The sequence below is a fragment of the Cyprinodon tularosa genome, unplaced genomic scaffold (genome assembly GCF_016077235.1).
Source record: "Cyprinodon tularosa strain WSP-4 unplaced genomic scaffold, ASM1607723v1 ctg124, whole genome shotgun sequence".
In the NCBI taxonomy this organism is placed as follows: Eukaryota; Metazoa; Chordata; class Actinopteri; order Cyprinodontiformes; family Cyprinodontidae; genus Cyprinodon; species Cyprinodon tularosa.
In genome coordinates this window covers 888,813-912,134 of record NW_024038048.1, presented here as the reverse complement: position 1 = coordinate 912,134, position 23,322 = coordinate 888,813, and the positions used below count along the sequence as shown (strand labels likewise).

At 37.9% G+C, this 23,322-nt stretch overlaps 1 protein-coding gene across 2 annotated transcripts in view; it reads left to right on the top strand.

The window, feature by feature from the left end:
- Positions 1-22,030, top strand: part of LOC119777453 (protein argonaute-3) — a 36,150-nt gene extending 14,120 nt beyond the window's left edge. Inside the window, exons 3-19 of one of the 2 annotated variants that reach the window (XM_038276335.1) lie at positions 2,546-2,666; positions 2,781-2,989; positions 3,836-3,972; positions 7,971-8,105; positions 8,270-8,357; positions 8,755-8,902; positions 9,044-9,163; positions 11,076-11,219; positions 14,040-14,173; positions 14,377-14,561; positions 15,134-15,293; positions 15,385-15,475; positions 15,568-15,762; positions 16,406-16,540; positions 17,172-17,273; positions 17,701-17,900; positions 18,111-22,030. In XM_038276335.1, coding sequence (XP_038132263.1) covers positions 2,546-2,666; positions 2,781-2,989; positions 3,836-3,972; positions 7,971-8,105; positions 8,270-8,357; positions 8,755-8,902; positions 9,044-9,163; positions 11,076-11,219; positions 14,040-14,173; positions 14,377-14,561; positions 15,134-15,293; positions 15,385-15,475; positions 15,568-15,762; positions 16,406-16,540; positions 17,172-17,273; positions 17,701-17,900; positions 18,111-18,219 — 2,413 coding nt within the window. In that variant the 3' untranslated portion in view covers positions 18,220-22,030. The remainder of the gene's footprint in view (positions 1-2,545; positions 2,667-2,780; positions 2,990-3,835; positions 3,973-7,970; positions 8,106-8,269; positions 8,358-8,754; positions 8,903-9,043; positions 9,164-11,075; positions 11,220-14,039; positions 14,174-14,376; positions 14,562-15,133; positions 15,294-15,384; positions 15,476-15,567; positions 15,763-16,405; positions 16,541-17,171; positions 17,274-17,700; positions 17,901-18,110) is intronic. The other variant, XM_038276336.1, reaches the window with a different exon arrangement.
- Positions 22,031-23,322: the final 1,292 nt, after the last annotated feature.

Sequence of the window (23,322 nt, the reverse complement as noted above, 5' to 3'; positions counted from 1 at the left end):
TGTGAGACTTTTAGAGTTTATGCTGCGGTCCCATTGACAGAGATCACTTCCAGCCTAGGAGCTGCTCACGAACGTGACTCACATCCTTGCTTGGTTATTCCCCCAGTGATGAACATCAGAAACATCCAACACTTTTCCAGAGCAAAATTATTATTTTTTCTTTAATGTTTGTCCTTCAGCAGAAGGGTCCACCTGTCATTTCGAACATGTAACCACAGAAAGCATGAGTAGCCTTTTCCCAAAAGCCATCAGTAGTGAGTCACTTAACATGGTGACACACTCCACATCCTGCATATTACCGGTACATGAAATTCATAATATGACATATTTTAGGAGTGGTTTATACATTTATTTTAAATCTATGAAATGTTTTTGTTGTAATGACTAAACGCCAAAAAAGAAAGGAAGTGTCCCCACCTGGACTCAACCGAGCAGAAAAGAGCTAGTTTGTTGTTGGCAGAGTGGTGCCATGATTCATATGTTTTAGTTGGTCCTTAAGTGTTTTGACCTTAACTGCTGCTGTGAGTATTTTCTTATTTTAAGTACTCTTCTGATCAGGCAGCTGTTTTGTATCTGAGAGCAACGTTCCTCTTGTTTCTGGGGCATCTGGTTATTGGTGGAGCAAAAAACTTCTGAGGAGATTGTTGAAATGAGTGAAAGTTTGAACCACGTTTGTAAAACTAAAGGCCGAAAATTGACCAGTCGTTTTTAAGGAGGGGGGAAAAAACAAGAAAAGGAATAAGCAAATATATATTAGGCAGTTACCTCCAAATATATGATGGGATAGATCACTTTGGTCAATATGATACAATTCTGCTGGTGATATAAACAATATAAAAGACATAGAAAACAGCCAAGGAAGCAAACTGAATACTGTTCAAACTTCTAAACGTTTTTATGCCAAGTCCATGAAACCCCTTTGATAAAGCATTTTAGAAATAGTAAAAAGAAAAGACACATCTAACTATCTGTTTGGAGCTACAATCTACTTACCTAAGTAGAAATATTGGCTATCTATACTTTACTGGAGTAATTATCTTTAAAAACTACTTTTTACTTCTACTCAGCATTTTTTACTTTCTGCTCCTTACATTTTAAGAATAGACAAATTTTGTTTAATTTAAGCTCATTCTAGTTATGGCCTGTTGGTATTTATGTAAAAAATAAAAATCATCAAAATAATTAATTTAATCCACACAATTAATTTCTTTGTGGTTGGACTCAGTACTGCACCAATTTGTTGTCCCTCACATACCAACACAGTTTTTTCATGATGATCCACAGTTAAATTTGATGCGGTAGCCATTAGTTGCTAAGAAAACTAAGTATATGGAAGTTATGATCAAGAATTGTAGAACATTTTTTCTGTAATACGGTAATGCAGTAACTAGTATAAAGTTAAAAGCATCTGTTCTGCATTATTTATACTTTCAGTAGTTTTAAAATTTGTACTTTTGTAGTTTTTACTTAAGTAAAAAGCCTAACTTGATTCTTCTTCTACAAAAGTGTTTTAAACAGTAGTACCGTATTTATGCTTGCACTTGAGTAATAACCATTAATTCTTTGTACACCTCTGCATTGTAGGCATCGTTTTACAATGACGAGTTGTTTTTATTTAAAATCCTCCTGTTATTTTTTTACCTGTGCACAATGAACGTTAAAAACAAGAGTAAAGTTTGAACCAAACCTTGATCAGTTCTGTCAAAACAAAATAAATCTATTCATGCATCCCATAATACAACAGCACGGCTCCCTTTTGGTGACAAACTTTCTCCTGGAACGTCAAACACTTTAACCACCACACTGCAACAAATCTCGCTAATGTGGTCAGATGTAATGTCGGTTATTAAGTAAAATTAAAAGGTGATGTATATCGATACTGAATTATTTTCCTGCCCCAACGTCCTGTAAACTTCGTTCCAACTGTTTTCAGAAGATGTTTCTTAAAGCCCATTTCCTCTTTTCTATTTAAAGCTTTACATTTTTGATTGAATAAGTTTAGAGTTATTTTCTCACATAAATGGATCACTGCCAATACCAGACATGTTCCAAAATAATTACCAGTTCAAACACGGCTATTCATTTGACTGAATCCACTGTTACTGCAGCTTTCCATTGTAGAGCATAGGAACTAAGAGGAACAAAAGAAAGTAGACAGTTTTTTTTTTATTTTATTTTATTTTTTTTTATGAAAGTTTTTATTTTGATACCATCCCACCTGCAGTGATCTGATCTTCCAGTTTTCTACACAATGCAAAAGTCTATGTTCAAAAATAAGGTTGTAATTTCCTATTTACATGGCATACATATCCAATGTGTGCCATGGACTAAATTAGATGCAGTGCAGTAAAATATATTAAAATACTTTTAAAATGTATTTTTTCAGTAAATTGTTTTCCTATGTTGCTTTTTGAAAAGTTTTCCTGATTTGCAGCATGCTTTACAAATTGTGCTTAAAAATTAAAAAGCCAGCTTTTGTTGTGCTATTTCTGCATATTTTAAGACTGTTCCTCTCTTTGGTGTTAATTTTATTTTTATTATGTAGGGAGGTGGTCGACTCCATGGTGCAGCACTTCAAGGTGACCATTTTTGGAGACCGGAGGCCTGTCTACGATGGAAAGAAGAGTTTGTACACAGCCAACCCACTGCCTGTGGCTCCCACAGGGGTGAGCTGAAAATCCTCATTCACATCTTTTTCTCTCTTGCATCCTACATTAGAAGGACCAATTGTACAGCAAATCCTTTTAGTCTTTCTTGACTCCTCTTGGTTCGTCCCACAGGTGGACCTTGACGTCACTCTTCCAGGCGAGGGTGGCAAAGATCGTCCCTTTAAAGTTTCCATCAAGTTCGTGTCTCTGGTCAGTTGGCACATGCTCCACGAGGTGCTGACTGGCCGCAGCATGCCAGAACCGCTTGAGCTGGACAAGCCCATCAGCACCAACCCTGTGCATGCAGTGGATGTAGTCCTGCGACACCTGCCCTCCATGAAGTGAGTTTCTTTATTTGCCAATTTTAAATCTTTATTTTTTTTTTTTTCTTTAAAGTCTATAAAGTCCACTTCTGGCCTCTCTAACCAAGGATTATTATTAACTTACAAGTTATTTTAAATGGATTTATTGAGGACATATTGTAGCCTTCGCTGTAGGAAATAGAGCATCTATTTAGATTTTTTTTTTTTTTTCCAACTACTCTATGCTTGTAAAATGTAATAAATTGTAAGGCTGTCCCTGTAGATATTTTTAGTAAATATCATGTATTTGAGTTACTGTTGTGGCTTTTGTATCAGACATCTGATCCAAACGGAAATCAAACACATCTTTTATGAAGGCTCACAAAACAACATACTATCTTCTAGTCAATATCTCTTTCCTGAGGCTCAGAGTCGCGCACAATATTGCCAAAGCAGTAATGAAACTCTCTTTCAGGGGTTATTAAAAGGTTGTTTTTATCAGCACATTTCATTTAGCTCTGCTCAAAGGTGCTGAAGGTATTACTCTGGCATCTTGACAGACCTTCAGGACCAACAGAATAAAATGTGGCCTGCATGTAGTATTAAATGTGTCTTTTGTGATGTAATGAGAGATGGATGCACCAAGGCAGTGTCTTCAGCTTCTCATTTCAATGATGTAGTCTCAGACTGTTTTCAAGATAAGGTGGCTGTGACACTATCACAAAACATTCAGGTGGACATTATCCAGACAGGATGTCATTTTGCTCCTTCTTCCTGGTTATATTTGCATTTTTATGATTTTTTTTCTCATCCCCTCCTGTGTAGATTTTCCCCAAGCATCTTCCTAGCCATCTTCTTTAATCATTCTTCCTTGCCATCATTCAGGTACACTCCAGTTGGCCGATCTTTCTTTTCAGCACCAGAGGGTTATGACCACCCTCTTGGAGGAGGGAGGGAAGTTTGGTTCGGCTTTCACCAGTCTGTGCGCCCTGCCATGTGGAAGATGATGCTAAACATTGATGGTGAGAGGCTGTTTCTGCCATTTTTTTTCTTCCTAAAATGCAGGGTGATTTAAAAAATCCATGAATCTATGTATCATCTATTGGGATTGCCTCTTCATACTTTGACGTATTCTAATACAGGAACATGAAAGGTTTTTCTTTTTTGCCACAGAATCTCAGAAATTTAATTTTCTGTTTCCATTTTGCTAGCATGGGAAATGAGATTTAAATTATTAACACTGGTATATTAGAATTACTCACATCCTCTGAGCCACTGACTATTATTGAATGTTCTTTTCCTACCTTGAACAAATTTTTGGATTTTCTTTTTTCTTGCTTGAACAAATGTTACGCATGTTGGTGTAATGAATCTAAATGTCATATTCAAATGAAGGCTGAAGAATACTTCAGAGTTGTTGATTCCAGCAGGAAAAGTTAGAGGTTATTGAAAAGACTTTTCTGTAGATCAGATACTTAAAGGATTGCTGCCTGCTGGCTTTGTGGGAATACTTCAGGTCTGTTTATTGAATTTCTTGCTGACATCTAAACAAAATTTTCTATTATCGAGGATTAGACATCTGTTGGATACAATATCCTGACGATGCAGCACATTAGCTCAAAGGACCCCAATCCCAATAATCTTTCTGTTGAGTTAAGATCAATGCCGAGGCAGACCAAATAACCAGTAACTTGAAGTTTTGTTTTAAATACCCCGTTTACACTAGTCTTTGGTAACGTGCCGAGAACAGTCCGAGCACGGTAACAGAGATAACTGTTGAGTGTAAATGGAACGCAACTGAACTGGACCATGTCAGACACAACCGAACCGTGTTAAAACTAGTACTAGTTCAACAGTGTGGCTCGGTTCTCCGATAAAGAGTGCATGAGCAAATCACGTCACCTCCTAGTTGCAGTCTTTTCAGTTCACAGATCTCTTCACCTGTTCAGTAAACGAACTTCTTCTGCCTAATAACAATAAATGGCATGGCATGGCAAAAGAGCGTGGTAGGACCTGGGATGATGCTGAGACCAAGAAGGATGCCTTCTTTGCCTGACATTCTGCAAACAACAGAATATCACCAATATAAAAAAAAAACATAAGTTCCTGAATGTTATGCCACTGCCATTTTTGTTTGTGTAATTCCGGCCTTGAGAGCTGTAGTATCGTGGACCACCGATAGGATGCTAGCATGATGTGTAAATGGTGTAAGATCCAAGCTTGGCACGGTTAACGGATCCAAGTTCGGTCCTAACTCGACATGGATCAGTTTCAGAGGGGTAGTGGAAATGGGACAATAGAGTCCAACTTCAACCCTGAACGTTTGACATTTAATTTAAGCAAACTCTGGTTTTACACCTCCGCTGACCCAGCTAGGGTGGTTAGGAAGCTGGAGGAAATGAATGGTGGTTTTTCTGCTTGATTACTGTAACAGTTGATGGAAACCAAGGGAAGCGTGTGGGTGAATGTGTCGCCGTTTGCATCACTTGCTAAGACTTGTGGGTGGTAATGGATTTTTGGAGTCTAGCTAAGTGGGGCATTAACAAAAACCTTGGTTTTGCTGTAAATTTTTAAAACTCCTTTTCACATTTAGGTCGTTGCCTCTTTACTACCGGATCCCGTCTCTTTCATTTTCTTTGAGCTTTACCAAAATTTCAAAACAGCTACTTGCTCTGGGTCTTGTCTAATCATGTGCAGTGAGAACTTAAATACATACAACTTTGGGGTTTAAACAAAACATCAACACGCATACAGAATGTTATTAATACATTTCATTGAAAATATAAAAAAGTAGATAAACCCCCTAAGTATCGCCTTAATATCGCCCATTTAGCCGTGCTGCCTGACAGAGTAGCTTTAACTTCCCTGCTGTGCTCAAAAGGCGAGGATGTGATTGAAAAGTAGAAGGCATTATGCCATAAAGTTGTAACATAGTAGAAGATGACATGCTAGCCACTAGTGCCTTAGATGGGTAAGGCTTTTGTGATTGATTGAATGCACTTCATGGTGAACATTCCTCCAACCAGAACCCCCATTTTTAAAAGGGCTGCTAAAAGCAAAAAGTGTCTCCCAGCACTGAATGCTGGATTACACCAGAAAGAGCTAAATTACAGTTACCATTTACCTCATTAAAACATTTACCTCATTAAAACAAAGTAATAGTCTGACAGCGTGTTTGAGCAACATACCCTGTCTGGTAGTTTTATATCTCTGTACATTGGAAATGTACTGTAAAGTAATGTTTTAATAATTTTAATATGTAAGAACAATTTTTTTTGCTTATTCAGTCATTATTTACTACAGATGGCAAAAAAATTTAGTTCAGATATAATGATGTACCATTTCTTTTTAATTTAACCCTTTGTGTTATGGAACGATCTTTTAGATACCAGGGAAAACTCGGGTTTAAAAAAAAATTACCACTAATCAGTGAATGATTAGTTGATCAATAAGTCAACTACTGATGCAGGTTATTGATTAATGAATTACGCTATCTTTGCAGAGCATAATTATGGTGTGTTTGCATTCTTGGGAATCAATCACAATATTTTATTGCTTTTTAGTAATATTTTTATGTACAACTATTGCTTATTTTATTTTTTTTTTTTTTTACATCAAATTATCTTATGGAGATGGCTGTCAGTTCTTCCTTGTTTTTCTCCCTAATTTTCAATATTTGTCGTCTGGACCTCAGCGATTTATGGGAGTTTTGACCGACATGTTTTCAATTTATGATTTGTTAATGGGAAGAATATTGTCTCACTTGAAAAACTATTAAGCTTTAAACAATGCTTTTTAAGCAATAGGTGTTCTAAGCATCGCTAGCTTACTTATACATGTGTCAGGATACTATTTAACCTGATATATATATATATATATATATATATATATATATATATATATATATATATATATATATATATATATAGCTCTGTAAAGCCTCACTAGATGTCATTGTTGCTTTGCTGCTGTTGGTGATTTAGCAGCTGGGGCTTTTATATAAAAGTAAAATTATGGACGTGTATAAAAACATGTTTGTTTTTTTACTTAAGATTAGTTTGGCTGTATTTTAATCAATATCATCTAATGAACTGAACTATGATCTATATTAACTGAATTCTTTAATTCTTGCTCACTGACTGTTCAAACTTTTCCTGCTCATTAAAAATGATCAATCCCAAAATTATTTTGTGCCAAAATATTTCTTAATTGAAAAAGTCTTCTGTAACAGACTTGCAACCCGTTTATGGTGTACCCCGCCTCTCACCCATAGACTCCTGCTTATTCCGTCCTCCGGGACCCTGATGGAATAAGCCAGAGAAGATGGATGGATGAAAAATTCGCCCTTTGGGCTTAAATTTTAATCCAAAACTGTAAAAAAAATAAAAAGTTGGTGTTGTAGCTGGGAAATGCATCCTTACACAGCTGAAAGACTAGTGATGCTACAACTCTGACAATTTTTAATGAAAAAATGTAAAAATATCTCAACCCTAAACATCTACTGCAATAAATGATGACAGATAATGTGAACATAGAGCTATAATTCTGATATGGACCGTGTTAGGGGTTAGGATCTAAAAAAAACCCGTGCTAAAATTACCTGTAAAACCTATTAGGATTTTTAGAAAGGACCCCTGAAGCATGTATACGTGCAGAATGATGGACTGAACCAAAAACCGCTGCCAACATTTCAACCAAATCTAGGATGTTGTAAAAATCACTGCTTCTTATATTATGGTGCTTTGTTGTCCTTGATTTAAAACGTCTCTCTGATGGTGTTAAAAGGCAAACCTTGAATCTTACTAATGGCGTCGTCAGTGAAGAGGGCTTAGTGTTGCCATAATATTCAATATGGCACATCAAAGCTGATTATATTAAAAGTTGACAGGTTTCAATTATTTGATAATTTCTCTGTGAAGCTCTGAGGACAAGTTAAAACTTAAACATTTCTCAATGTTTCTTTCAAGGTAACTGTTTTTATGTAGTAAATAATAATTATTGGTCATGCTTTGTCTTGCAGTCTCTGCCACAGCCTTCTACAAAGCCCAGCCAGTTATCCAGTTCATGTGTGAAGTGTTGGACATCCACAACATAGATGAGCAGCCTCGCCCTCTCACAGACTCTCACAGGGTCAAATTCACCAAAGAAATCAAAGGTGATGCACAGGAATTGTGAGGAATTGGGTTTTAACTCTGAAGTGTTTTTTAACGGAGGGGAGAGAAAAAAACGGGAGGTTGAGCAAGATTAGCATTGGCACATGATGCAGCCATTCACACAAGGATATTTGTGTCGAATCAACCCTTTTGTGATTTTCCTCAGGTTTGAAGGTGGAGGTGACGCACTGTGGAACGATGAGGAGGAAGTACCGCGTTTGCAACGTGACCCGTCGGCCTGCCAGCCATCAAACGTGAGTCAGCTTGGAGGCCTGCCGGAGTGCATGAGAATCTGGGCTCAATCTGGACTGCCATCATCTGTTCCCCAAATACTACAGATAGGGAACAACTCCTTAGACCATTATCTGGTCCACTCTGGCCATCTAAAGTGCTTTGTGGTGAATGATCAATAATGTTTAGGAGGGTATAGTCTATCTATTGGTTGAAAACATAAAACTAGATTTGTTGTTATAATCTATTAATTTTGCTGTCAATTTCATTAAATATCTAGCTTAGAAAAGTCATAAGAAATTTTCTGTTTTACTACAGCTTAGTTAAAACCAATAAAAAGATTCCTGTAGGGATAACACTGTGGGTAAATGATGCAGATTTATCTCTGATTTTAACGCTTCCAAACGTGTCATTTCTTAGGTTTCCTCTGCAGTTGGAGAACGGTCAGACTGTAGAACGCACAGTAGCCCAGTACTTCAGGGAGAAGTACAACCTGCAGCTCAAGTACCCTCATTTACCCTGTCTACAGGTGGGCCAGGAGCAGAAGCACACCTACCTGCCCCTAGAGGTGAGAGACAAAACAAGCTTCTCTTCTGCTTAACTGTGTAATACAAAAAGGCTTAAGAAAGCTCAAGATTGATTAAAGAAAAACAAAAAAAATACTTTTGCTTTCTAAATGTATAAAAATGATAAATTTGTTTTCTGTCAGGTGTGTAACATAGTGGCGGGTCAGCGATGCATCAAGAAGCTGACGGATAATCAGACCTCGACTATGATAAAAGCCACGGCTCGCTCTGCACCTGACAGACAGGAGGAGATCAGCAGGCTGGTGAGTCCTTGGGAACAGATTCCTAACAGTTCTAGAAACACAACATGATCGTTTCACTAGATTTAAATGTAATGAAGCGTTCTGCAGCAAAATATGCTATCTTAACATGAGTAGAAAGGTGATGATGATCCCATCATTTGGCCAGAGTTCATAAAAAGCTGATTTCCTTTTTATTCTCCTTTTTATATTGAATGAATCAAAACAAAAACTCAAATTTTTAACCCATAAAAGTAATAATAAACCCTGAATGTTCTCTGATACACTTTTTGAGTTACAAATGTAGGGACTGGGATGGTGCATAGAGGTGTTGGATTCAATCACAACTTCAAACAAGCAACCGGCAGCATATTTGTTTACTCTTTTTCTTGTTTATGTTCTTATGAAAAAAAGAAGTGCTCATCATCTTCAGAGCCTCCAGCTTAGAAATAGAGAAAAAGTGCCTGTATGAATTGAGAAGGTTGCAGGTACCCGGTACGATCCCCACTGCCTGCACTCTGGTTCTCTGAGCAAGGCCCTTAATCCCAAACTGCTCCCAGGGTGCCACACAGTGGCAACCCACTGCTCCCCAAGGGGATGGGTTAAATGCAGAGGTAAATTTCTCCAGTGTGAGATTAATAATAAGTTAATAATAATAATAATTTAATTGATCTTGGCAAGGAAGGCTTTATATACATTGTGATTCTTTTTACAAAACTAGATCAGTTGATCAGATTTTCAGGATTGTTTTTATTTTACAAATGAAAACTGAACGGCAAGCAAAGGTATTATTTTGGATTACATGGGAAAATTAAGGAATTTCATATGTCCATAATCTCCAATCCTCGTCATAAGAAAAACACAAAAATTAGAGTTTATTCTCTTTTTTTTTTTTTTACAAAATATATATATTTTTGTGTTGCATTTTATTAGTGAGGGAAAACAAAATCCAATTTGCTGGTAATAATTGGGTGATTAGTTAAGCGATTGATCGGTGCTGAATTAAATCATATGGAAGACAAAAGCGTGTCCTACGATGCACAAATTATTTAAGGAAGATCTTTCCATGTGGTCCTCTGCAGGATTCTGTTCTGATATAAGAGAACCGAACATCTGCATCGTCGGCTCCCTGACACTGTTCTGTGCATCGTCATGTTATATTACTGGTTTCATAATCACCCCACCTCTCCCTGCTTCTCATTTTGTGTTCCAACTGGAGGCACGTCTCTGTGCTTCTCCATCCCATTTAGCAATTATAGCGCAGATCTGCCCAAGGTCAGAAAAATGCCTCAGTGTAAATGGCTTTAATGTGAATCTGCAGTGTTCTCAACAGCATGTTGTTCGTAAGCGAGGCTGAAAAACTGCATGAACTGCCCAAGGCTTCTATTAGATTAGTGATACACATTTTAACCGAGCCGTTACCTTATTACATCGCATCTCCTGAGCTGCTCTCTGAGAAGCAAAATGATGGGTTTAGACTACGGGATTATTCGCTTTTATGCTCTGCTGACTGGAATTTAGGGTATGAATCGGTGGGATTGGAGATAATGTGTGTCTGTCAGAAATGCATCATGAATTCTATCAGAGCTGGGGATATGATACAGAGGTTTACTAGGATACTGACACCTGACATTTTCTGGAAATTTCAAACCGAAGAATATGTTTCATTTCACATTGCAGTTAAACCGCTGAAACAATGCGAGCCGTAACAAACAGGTTTCATGGTAAACAAAATGTATTTCTAAAACAACAAAAACAAAAGGAGTGAGCCTATCTATATGATCTATCTCTGTGCTCATTAACAGATCAGGGAGAGCTGTCTTATTTAATCCTCTCCAGGAAATCTTACTTTCTTTCTTCCCTGAGTTTCCAAGCATTTTAAACGTTGTTCAACCTCTGATTGGCCGTTAATGTCTCGGCTCCCTTTTCCCTTCAGGTGCGAAGTGCCAACTATGAGGCAGACCCTTTCGTCCAGGAGTTCCAGTTCAGAGTTCGCGACGAGATGGCTCATGTGACGGGGCGAGTGCTACCCGCCCCCATGCTGCAGTACGGCGGCAGGGTGAGCACTGAGCACTTTATGGTACCCTTCTTTTAAATCACGCCCATTCTCTCTGTTTGTCTGACACGCCCCACCGTCCCCCCTCCTTTTGTCTCTGTGGGGGTCTAATCACTGGCTTCTGTTTTTTCTTAGTGTCCTTATGGTTGAGTCTCAAATAGTCTAGCCTTTAATCCAACATAAAAAGAAAAAAAGTTCTTTTAAATTTTAATCTGGAAACTAGGCATCAGAAAAAAAATTTCGAACGTCCAATTCATCTTTGATTTGGTTTTCATGGTGCCGGCCAAAAGTCTGTTCATCAAGTTTTAATAAACAAGAAAGGCAACCTGTTGAGACTGAACTACATTTTTTTTTTATAATATTGGTTTATCTCACTGAAATAAACACACTTTTGTTTAATAGTTAATAATAGTTGTGCAGACCATAAATTGCTCTTTACATATTGCATATATTGCATCACATTAGCTATATAGCAACATTTGGTGCTCATTGCTGCAAGTTGTGATATTTGATAGTGAAATGTCTCCACTGACAAACGTACTAACGCTTTTGTTTGTCGCTGTTATCATTATTTTATAGTGCATTGCACATTGTTATGTCGCCGCACTGAGCTTCCATGTATTATAATTTAATTTTATGTTCCATACAAACACAAAGGGACTGAAGTGAAAGGAAAGTTAGCATGGTTTTAAAAATTGTATTTACAAAAATCTGAAAGATCTTGCATATATTTGTACTCAACGATCCAGATTCAGTTTTTGTACATTTTCATTTAAAAAGTCCAAATAATCCCTCTACCAGCTTTGCACATATACAGTTTTTATTTTTGTCTCAGATTCTATATGGAATTTAGGTCTAGACTTTGAATGATGGACTCTAGCACTTTATTTATTTTATTTGTATTTTGTAAAAGCTGAGACCCCAAATACGAAGAAATAAAATTTTCAAATCATCTGTGGAAAAAAAAAGATAAAAAGGAATGACTTTTTTAATCCTAAACTCTTATCCAAAAGTCAATGCTGACCATGAACTGAATTTAACAGCACAGAGAAAATGAATATAAGGCCAGCAGTTCTGGATTTCAAGTATATTCCTTTGAACTAGTAATTTTACTTTAATTTAAATTTGTGTCCTTATCTCAGTGACTGTTTGGAATAAATAACATACTCGGTAAAAAAAAAAAAAAAGTTATCTTTCCCTGTATTTAATCCTACATGTGCCTTGAAAAAGAAATTATTTTATATTAAGAGGATTAATATTTGTACGTTGATGCAGATTGCTGTTGATATGAATCCAATGTTACAGAAGAGAAAAAATTTTCTTAGTAGGGTCCCGACATTGACTGATTTGAAATTCAATTCCCTGCATAGGATATCCTCACCGTCATAAAAAAAAATCACTTTGCAGTATCCATGTATTTAGCTCCATATTCCCCTTATCAGTTTCCTTGTCTTCACCAAAATGCTTCACCTCTAGATGACCACGTTTGCACTCAGAACCTTTATGAATACCAGCTCTATTTTAAAGTGTGCAAAGGCTCTATATCATGTTTGGTTTCTACACACCAACAGTCAAGCATAAATGATCCATGCAAAGTGAAGCATGAGTGCCATTTAAATCAATCATATTTAAATTAGGAAGCTGATTAGTGTTATTTCATGGTTACAACAGCATTTGAAGGTTAAATAAAAAAAATGCTATAAAGCGCTACTGATTAAAAAAAAGAAAAGTATAATTACTATAGGGCTGCAATTAACGATTATTTTTCAAATTGATAAATCTTTCCATTATTTTTTGGATTGATAATCGGATAGCAAAAGGTTCCTTAAAGAAGACATTTTGCAAAATTAATCCCAGTGGAAAAAAGCTTTTCCACTTGAGGAGTTCTGGTTAGAGCATATTGACAGATGGAAAATAATTTTTTTCTCAAATGCAAAATGTTTACCCATTTACAATTTTTATATTACTGCTATAAGTGGGTCGTTCTATAAGCTAAATACATATTTAAGAGTCTCTATACTCCAGTTAACCATTAATCAATAACTGAAATAGTTGACAATTAATCCAATTCATTGTTTTAACCCTTAATTATTATTCTTATCCATTCACCACTCTAGAAAATGGCAGCATTTTAGCTACACCAGAGTTTTGTATATGTTGATCTTTGCTAATTGTTAGTGGATCATTTTTTTTATCTTTAACAGACTGTAGCATGATGCCTCCTCAATTTTTCACCACATTAAACATGTAGACATTGATTCCTTTAATTTGTGAATCCATTTTAAATTCTATATAACCACATAACCACATAAGTTGATTGTAACGTCTACTTCTGTCTGAGCAATTTTCTTATTATTCTTAAAACTTGTTTGATTTCTGTAACTTCAACTAGGCTCTAAATTTCACTGCAGCTTTACTCCTTACATCTGTTCTCTGTCCTCCCATGATGCTGTTGCTCACTAATGTTCTCTTACAGAGGTACACAGGTATTAGAATGGGTTTTCTCTAAACTTCAACTTATTCACCTGGATTTTATTTAGACATAAAACTTTCAATGGTTTTGAAAAAGTTTGCCTTTACTGGTCAAAAGTAGTTTTAAAACCATGCTTTCTGTAACAAAATTCTAATCAACTGAGTTTTAGCTTAATGGAATTAAGAGTGAAATCACTCTAAGTGAGAAACCATTCCAGCTGCCGTACGTCTGTGAATCAGAAGTGCTGCTGCAGGGTGCATGCTCTGTGCTTTTTGTGATGTTGTCTTACTTCGTTTTTCTGAGTTTCATAAACACAATTGTTTGCTCATATAATGTTAAGTCCAAGCTATGAGTGTGTGATGTTGTTTCAGAATCGCACTGTAGCCACGCCCAGCCACGGCGTGTGGGACATGAGGGGCAAGCAGTTCCACACAGGGGTGGAGATAACGATGTGGGCAATAGCTTGCTTCGCCACACAGAGACAGTGCCGTGAAGAAATTCTCAAGTAAGGCTGTTTTTTTTTTTTTTTCTTTCTAGTTTATAATCTATGACGAAGAGTGTATTGTATCACTACACCTGTTTCCAAATAAACACATTGTTTTTTTTTTTATCCTTGTTGATGATGGAGATTTTCATGTAGTACATTTCCGAGCTTAAAGAGAGCCGCATTGCTCAGTGATTTTTACAATCCTTCAAAATTTCTTGCAGGGGTTTCACAGATCAGCTACGGAAAATCTCAAAGGACGCTGGGATGCCGATCCAAGGCCAGCCGTGCTTCTGCAAGTATGCCCAGGGTGCCGACAGCGTAGAGCCTATGTTCAGGCACCTAAAGAACACCTACGCTGGGCTACAGCTCATCATTGTCATTCTGCCTGGAAAGACCCCCGTCTATGGTGAGAAATTTCCTAAAATACATTTTTTTAAAATCAACTCTTTATGATCTTATTATTAAAGTTCAACATGCATTTTAATTTCAGCTGGTAATAGATAATGTGACCATAAACTCTTTGGTTGTTAGACATTATTTCCAGTAGAATAGCAACCCTAAGTAGAGAACCAGGTCTACACTAGTGGGTTGGATCAAAGCATAAATTTAATGGTTGGATTGGTCTAATGAACAGAATTAGTCGTTGTCTACAGCAAGACTTGAATCATTGTGTTAAGACACACTCCATCTAATCTAACTGATCTTTGGGTTGTTTTAGTCGATGGATACGCAAAGCTGCAAAAGCCTAAAAGAATCGACTACAACAATATCTTTTGCAAAAAGAAGTATTGCCCTATGTGCTTTTTCTTAGATGTTGAAGATGCACTGCATTGCCTTCTTCTTTTAGATAAGATCCTATTTATTATCTAAGTTTGTTTGTTATAAGAATTAAAGCGTGATGATGTTGAGCACATCGTATGTGATGCTTTCTTCTTGGGAGAAATTATAACAGGTCTATTTTTGTTAAATCTTCCAAAGCTGAGGTGAAGCGAGTGGGAGACACCCTTCTGGGCATGGCGACCCAGTGCGTCCAGGTGAAGAATGTCGTGAAGACGTCTCCTCAGACCCTCTCAAACCTCTGCCTGAAGATCAATGTGAAGCTGGGAGGTATAAACAACATCCTGGTGCCTCACCAACGGTTGGTCATCACTTTTTTTTTTTTAAAGTCCCTTTTTTCTGGTTGTCTCTTAGCTTTGGTTAATTACTCTGTAACTCTTATTTATTTCCAGACCATCAGTGTTTCAGCAGCCAGTTATCTTCCTGGGAGCAGACGTTACACATCCGCCTGCCGGAGATGGGAAGAAGCCTTCAATCGCAGCGGTTAGTTTCATGTCTTAATTGCACATTTGCTTGTTTGTTCCTCCTGCGCTCTCTTTCCCCCCCGATGTGATTCATCATCATTACTCCTTCAGGTGGTTGGTAGTATGGATGCCCACCCCAGCAGGTACTGTGCCACTGTGCGTGTCCAGAGACCCAGGCAGGAGGTCATCCAGGATCTGGCCTCCATGGTGCGGGAGCTCCTCATCCAGTTCTACAAGTCGACGCGCTACAAGCCAACCAGGATCATTTTCTACAGGGACGGAGTTTCAGAAGGCCAGTTCAGACAGGTGGGCTCCCTCTGAAAAAATTGCTCCCGTTTTCTCACTCAGAGTAACAATGATCGGATTTTCCTGGAATAATCTGGTAAAGCCGGAAAAGGATTTCTCTGTTTTGTTTTGGTCTCTTAAGGCTCCTGATTAAGTAGAACCATTTTAATCTGGAATTTGAAATATTTGTTAGTCATTTTCATCTTATTTTCTAATCACAGATTGTTGATTTGGAAATATTTTTGCAGAGGAAAATGCTTTTAATATTTGCTGTTTTGTTTGTGCTAGAATTTAAATAAATCAAAAGCATCAAATTCAACGTCTTTCTACTGTTTTATCCATGGCTGCTAAGCTCCTTTTAAAAATGGATGTGGTGAAAAGAAAAGTAAAAACTTCTTAATACTCTGATGGTCAATAGATTTAGCCGGTTTACCAAACCTTGTGCATTTAGAAAAGTGTTATTGTTACTGTTGGTTGTGTTAAAACCTAAACTGATTTAGGTTTTAAGGTGTGAACAGTGAACCTGTGTGTTGTATTCCAACCATTTATAAAAAGCCTTGAAGTTCAGTTGCTAACATAAAGTTATTGTGCTGATTTTAAAGTTTTTCTTCAGAGCGGTCAAACGGACAAGAACAAGAACAAATGTGTTTCTCTACTCCTTCAGGTGCTGTACTATGAGCTGCTGGCCATCCGAGAGGCCTGCATCAGCCTGGAGAAGGAGTACCAACCAGGCATCACCTACATTGTCGTGCAAAAACGCCACCATACTCGCCTCTTCTGTGCCGACCGTAATGAGAGGGTAAGTTCCAGCTAAAAAGAAAAAAAGGACAGCTCTGCCCATGAAAAGTAGTACTCTATCATTTTGAAGTCCTTTTATTTATTTGCCAATGTAGCAGCAATTACTAGCATAGGCTATCTGACCTCCCTGTTCTTCATAAAGGTTTATTTTACCGCAGGGTAGAAATAGAAAAGTAGCTCCATATGTTTGGTTTGGGTTAATGTGGCAACAAGCCTCGACCTTCCTGCTTCTTTATGCTTTTCAACCATTTGAAGGTCACTCCTGGTTTATTAAGGTACTGAAAATTGGCTTTTTTTTTCGATGGTTGGATTGTTAACCTTCCTGACCTAATTGGGATCGATTAAAGCATTAGGGCCCTCACCAATAGCTCTAGAGTGGTACTCAAAGCCTCCTAACTGAGACCAAACCAGTAATGACCTTTATTTTCTCTCATATGGAACATTAGGCTCTCAAAGGCTCTGGGATTATAATTGGTTGTTTTGATGTCTGCATTTCCTGCTCCATGAATTGTCTCTATTTTTAACTTTTTATTATTTGAAATATTTCAAAACATTGTTGTTTTCTTTTATTCCATTGTGTTTTACTCAAAAAGAAAAATGAAAGAACCCTTAAAATAAAACTACTTTGTTAGGTTGGACGCAGTGGAAACATTCCTGCTGGTACTACTGTGGATACGGACATCACGCATCCCTACGAGTTCGATTTTTACCTCTGCAGTCACGCTGGAATACAGGTTAGTGACCGGCATTTTTTCCATATGTGTTTTAGATAAACAAGTTCAGACCTCTTCTCATACGCGGTTGTTTTAAATGTTTTTTGCTGTCTTAGAGATTATACAATGTAGATAAACAAGTTATTTAGATTCTAGATGCTTTAGTTTTGCTTACAATGTTCATAATTTAAAAACAAATACAATATTAAGCTATTTTCAACTTATAAAACTTTAAATACTTCTTTTAAAAAACAGAACTAACTGTGCCTTGTCAGTGCTACAAATCTGTGTTTTGTTCTACTAACATTGCATAAGTTTTTTGTTGTTTTACAGATGGAATTAAAATATTTTTTTTTTCTTTTAGTCATGTTTTTTATAATAACTGCTTCATTACAAACAATTTAATAGCCAGTAATTAAACAGCTCTACTGTTTGTGTCTCCTCTCAGGGCACCAGCCGGCCCTCCCACTACCATGTACTGTGGGATGACAACTGTTTTACTGCTGATGAGTTCCAGCTGCTCACCTACCAGTTGTGCCATACCTACGTGCGCTGTACACGCTCAGTCTCCATCCCTGCGCCCGCCTACTATGCCCACCTGGTGGCCTTCCGCGCCCGCTACCATTTGGTGGACAAAGAGCATGACAGGTGATCAGAGAAAACTACTGCACCATTTTTTTGGGGTGGGGTTATTAGTTAGTCGTACATGAAGTGATACATTTCAGTTCATATAGATGCAGTATTATTATACAGTAGATGAATGACTGATATTAACTTCCTATTTGATGTGATTTGGCTGTAGTACATTTGAGCCATGTTTGCTTTTAAGCCCCAACTGGTTTCTTCTTCTCTCCTCAGCGCCGAAGGCAGCCACGTGTCCGGTCAGAGTAATGGTCGCGACCCCCAGGCGCTGGCCAAAGCTGTTCAGATTCATCACGACACCCTGAGGACCATGTACTTCGCCTGAGCAAACAAACATCCATCCCTCCTCAAACATGATAACCTTTATCACACAGACACAAAAACAACCCGGCACGCCTGGTTTGCCAGTCGAGGAGTCCTCATAGGTGCATGTCCACCCACCCACCCGCCACACACCCACATGCCGAGTCAATACGGACCTGACACTGTGCAGAGGAGAGGAGGGAGGGGAGGAGGCGCCCCTACACTGGACCGAGGATGCAAACGCTGCTTTAAAGACAAATAAGACAGAAACTCAGCACCATTATGCAATATTAAACCAGCCAACTAGTTTATCCCCCCACCTCCCTTCACTGCCCCTCCCATTTTTTCTTTTGCTGTTTCTCTCCCTTGTTTGTGACCTTGTGGTTGTTTTATGATTATTATTATTTTTTTTAATCTCTTTACTTTTCCCCTCGTTTGGCACAGACCTTCTCTGTTGGTCTCATTCTGCGCCATCTTAGTACCTCAACTCAGTTTGAGCAGCAGCACTTTTACATACTTTCAGTTTTACTGTAGTTTGATGATACTCCCCACGGTTTAAAACAAGTTACAGGCTTCTGGGTCATTTGAAGTTTTTATTTTTAAATTTTTTTTTTTGTTTTTTTTTTTTTTTGGACCACAGGTCCTTTACATTGCCACTCTTCCTAATTTTATGTCTCCCTAGTTTTACTCTTATGAAGACAAATGTTTGTTTGAGCACACTGCCATCTGCTGGCGACGAGGTATAAATGCCCTCTAAAAGTCACAATAAGGTTTAATATAATGGTCAGATGTCGGGTATGAACAGGGGAAGTTCTTATTGGCTGATAAAGAAAAAATGCTGAAATGCAGCCATATATGGAGTATTTTTTAAGTATAACACTGTATTTAATCCAGTCATTTCATCTGTGTTATGCAGACAACTATTGATTTATGCTTTCTTAATCATATTTTGTTCTTATTCTTAGCAATCATTTAGTTTCCTCCGTGCTTTAACTTGCATTTTCCTCCCTATTCGAGATGGTGGATAATTTTAAGATTGTGACAATGATTTCCTTTAGTGCAATAATCAGTTGAACGAAGGGAAGAGGATTTTAGGGGATTTAAACGACTCATAAGTAGTTTTTAATATTTCGATGAAAAGTTCTCCCACTTCTGAGGCACTTCTTTTATCGCTCGCTCGCTTTCTTTGTTTGTTGTTGTTGATATTTTTTCTTGGTTTTGCTTGTTGCTGTTGGGTAAAAACCGATTCATCCGCAGTTTTTATTTTTGTTTTTCTACTTGAACCGAAGGAATTTATGCATCCCTTTTTACCTTAAGTTTAATTAGTAAATTGTAAAAACTCCTGATCATGACTTTGCAAGAGTTTGTTTCAGATATTCTTGACAGATGGTGAAGCATATAGGCCATAAAGAAGTATTTAAGTGCCTGGCAGAAATGTTTTGTAGAAGCTGTAAGAATCCCATTTCAATAAGTTCTAGTAATCATGAAGCATATTCCAACAAGCTGAAACGTTCACCTGATGCCTCTCATTCTTTTCAATGCATCTCATTTAAAAAGAACATATATTCCCTTTCTGCCTGTGTGGCCATTGAAGCTGTTGGCTTTGCTTTAGAGTTTGTCTTTTTACTTGATACTGAAAAGACATGAATCCAGCTGCTGCAGTGTGTTTTTAAAACAGACTGGATTTATAAAGTTATAGACTTTCAGGAAAATATTCCTGCGGTTGAATCCAGAAAGTTTCAGCTAGGTGTAATTCCTGCCCATTTAACTGGCCCTGAATAGGAAGTGTCCTCGAAACAGAGCAGAGGAGTCATGTGGGGCGAAGCACAACTGTTCGGTGACCAGAGACGTTTCATGCATCAAATGTGCCTTATTGGTGCAAATCAAATCTATCGCAGACCCAACAAAAGTTTGCTCACAACAGGAGCAGCGTGTTCTCACACATTCAAAGCCACAACGTTGTTGGAAACGTAGATCCCATCCTCACACCTTTCGTGTTAATAATCCCAGTGTGCGGTAAAGGCACATTTGAACTAAAACTACGATCCCCACGTTTCTCCTCCTCTCTGCTGAAGACCTGAAGCTTGTTCAGGACGTTTTTTCAAATGTAATCTGCACTAAAAGAAGCGTGTGTTTCTAAACAGAACACAGGCATGGTGCTACTCTAAGAGTTTTGAATCTGAGCCTCTGTGCACGAGACTCTAGTTAAGCAGGTTAGGGTTTAAAGAAATAGAAACCTCAGAACAGAAGAAGAGGAAAAGGTGCTTTTTGATACGGTTGATGCGAAGAATAGATTTACTAATTATTTTTGAGTTAGTTCAGGATCGATTTTTGGGTTCGGAGAGCTTGTGAACGGTACAACGACAGACGCCCCTTTGATCAGAGGTATAATGTAGGGTCCTGCCTCCACAGTCTCAGCCTTGCAGTCTGGAGACTAGTGTGTTTGAGCCTTCATTATTTCACTAATACCTTTTTGTTTTCTTTTTTTTAAAAAAAAGCCAGAATATGAAATATATTTGTAAATTTTAAGTTATGTAATGCACACCACTTATTTTTGCTAACAGATAAGATGTAGTCTAATTATTAATCTTAGTAATTAATGTATTATTAGGAAAGGTTAAAAAGATATAACAAAGTTTAATTACTGCAACTGACTGTTGACTCGTTCCTGTGTCGGTGTATAGACGTATAGTACATGTATGAACAGTGGTGGGGTTGTTGGACCTAGTGACGTGTTTTGACTGTTATCGGTAGGGATGTGGACTTCTGCCACCGCTTTCTTTGATGTTTGGTTAAAAAAAAAAGCTTGCTAGATGCTTAATGCTCTTTTAATTTAAATTCTCAGAGCCTGAACCGTAAAAAAAAGAAAATAAAAAATGGCGGCATGCTCTGAACGCCTTTGTTTTAGGACAGAAGAGTCAGTAGTCGAATGCGGTGACAGCTACTCCTTGACAGGATAGAGCCGGCCAAAACGGAAAGGTGGTTTTGATGGTTTTATTTCAAATCCACACGATCAAAGAATAACTTTTAACATTTGCTAGCAGTTCTCGGTTCCTTTGAGTTAAATCCTGGAGGGATTTGCATCGCGCTGCAACCCCTTGTTCCACAAACTGGCCTCAAGCCCTTTTTCATGAGCACACAAATCCAGATCGTGGCCTGCCTGGTAAATCAGTGTGACAAAGCCTGTAATCCCATTTTTACTCCTAAAAAAATTTTCTCCCTCCCCCTGCCTGACGACATTCATCAATGGCCGTACGATTTCATTCAGTCCCCCCACGTGGCCACGAAAGGTTGAAACTGACATCTTAGTGGGCTTTCTGAAGATTGTAAGCAGGAGTGTTTTTGGAAGGATGTTGGAAATGATCAGTGAGAACTTTACATGGCAGGTTGAACCAGTGAGTGTATGTCTGAAGGAGGAGGCGGAGGATTGTTCCTCTGCAGCCTGAAATGGACGTGGAGGGCAGTGGAACACATGTTTACACAGCGGATGTGTTTGCCTGTCTTACATATTTAATGCCATCAGCTGCTCTTTGCAGATCTAAGCTAGTTATAAAGAGCGTTTCAGACTTCGTTTTTAAAAATTAGGTTTGATGTAAACAATTTACGGCTTGATTTATTTATTTTTTTCTGTTCAGAAAAAAATATAACACATCGGATTATCTTAGAGCTAGCTAAATGTAACCACTTTTAGTTTTCAATAAGTTTAACAGGTTTTGTTTGCTCTGTGTCTGGAAGGTAGTGAGACGAAGTCCACAGAAAGTGCCTTTCCTCTCGATGGTGCTCTCATGTGAAAATGTCAAATTAAACTAATAAAATCTCTTGTGGCCACATTATGAACACTCTGGAAATCAGAACAAGCATTTGATATAAGACGGTGAGTCTGTGTAGAACAGGAGAATAGAAAGCAATGTAAATCTCTGTAATGGAGACAGGCTTCTTGGAGGGTTCAGTGTCTTGATGGCGGTTCTCTGGTCAAAACGAGGACCTGGATGGGTTTGCGGGATCCATCAAGGGTTGTTTTTTTTGTGGTTTTTTTGGGGGAAGAGTCGCGCTCCCTCATCATGAGGGATGAACTTAGCACAGCACTTTAGAGACTGCCACTCTCAATCAGACATATGGCCTAGAGGTCTCGCTCCCCGTTCCTCCAGTTCTCCTCCAGCTAATAAAGCGAGGAGAAGATCTAAACGGTGCAGATGGTTATTTAAAATGTGCCTCTCACTCATGTGGCTGTGTTCGGCTCAGCCGAGTCTGCCTTCTCTCTTCTGTCCGTTTCCTCTCAGAAACCGCCACTCGATGCGTCGCTAATGCCACAGCTGCATCAAAGCTTGGTTTGTGGGGCATAAAATGTGAAAGCAAGGGTGTTTTTCTTCTAATTTTGCACTGATATATAGCTTCTTCTCAAACGGCTTCTCTCAAATTAAAAAAAGCAACATGAATGAAATCTTAATGTTCTTATAGAAGCAGGAAAACCTTTTTTTAAAGTGTCCTTGTGAGTGTATATGGAATAAGATAGCAGGTTCTGTGTCAGTATTGAGGTTTTTCACTTGATGCCCAGCCCTAGTAGCAGCAGCAGCAGCTCGAGGCATTTTTTCTTCTTCATCTCAGTGCAACGCCCTGCCTGTGTGTTTGGTCTCTAGAGAGGAATGTGTGCCCGCTATCACGGTCTCAAATCGCTGCGGCGTCAACAGAAAACCGAGGATCTTCTCTAATTTTATTTCTGGGGGAATGGAACAGGAGGGAGGGGGGAGGGTCAGCTCTTTCTAATAAGAAATCTCAAAACACTGCACCTCATTTACCTTGGTATGCTGCATATGTTATACTACATGAAAGAATACTGCAAATGGCTTTTATTACAACATGTAATGCTTGAGTAATGTCGGATTGCGATTATTCTTATACAGCAACTATTTTAGAGTCTGAATAGTTATAATTGTAAAACAAAAGAAAAACAATATATTCTGTTTTGTCTTAACACTTACCTGATTTGAAAAGATTGTTCTTGAGCCGACTTTTGTTGTCCTATTTAAATGTGTTATACTTTCTACATTTATATATCTATATATCTACCTATATATCTATATAGATAGATATATGAATGAAATTATGAGATATATATGAGCAACAT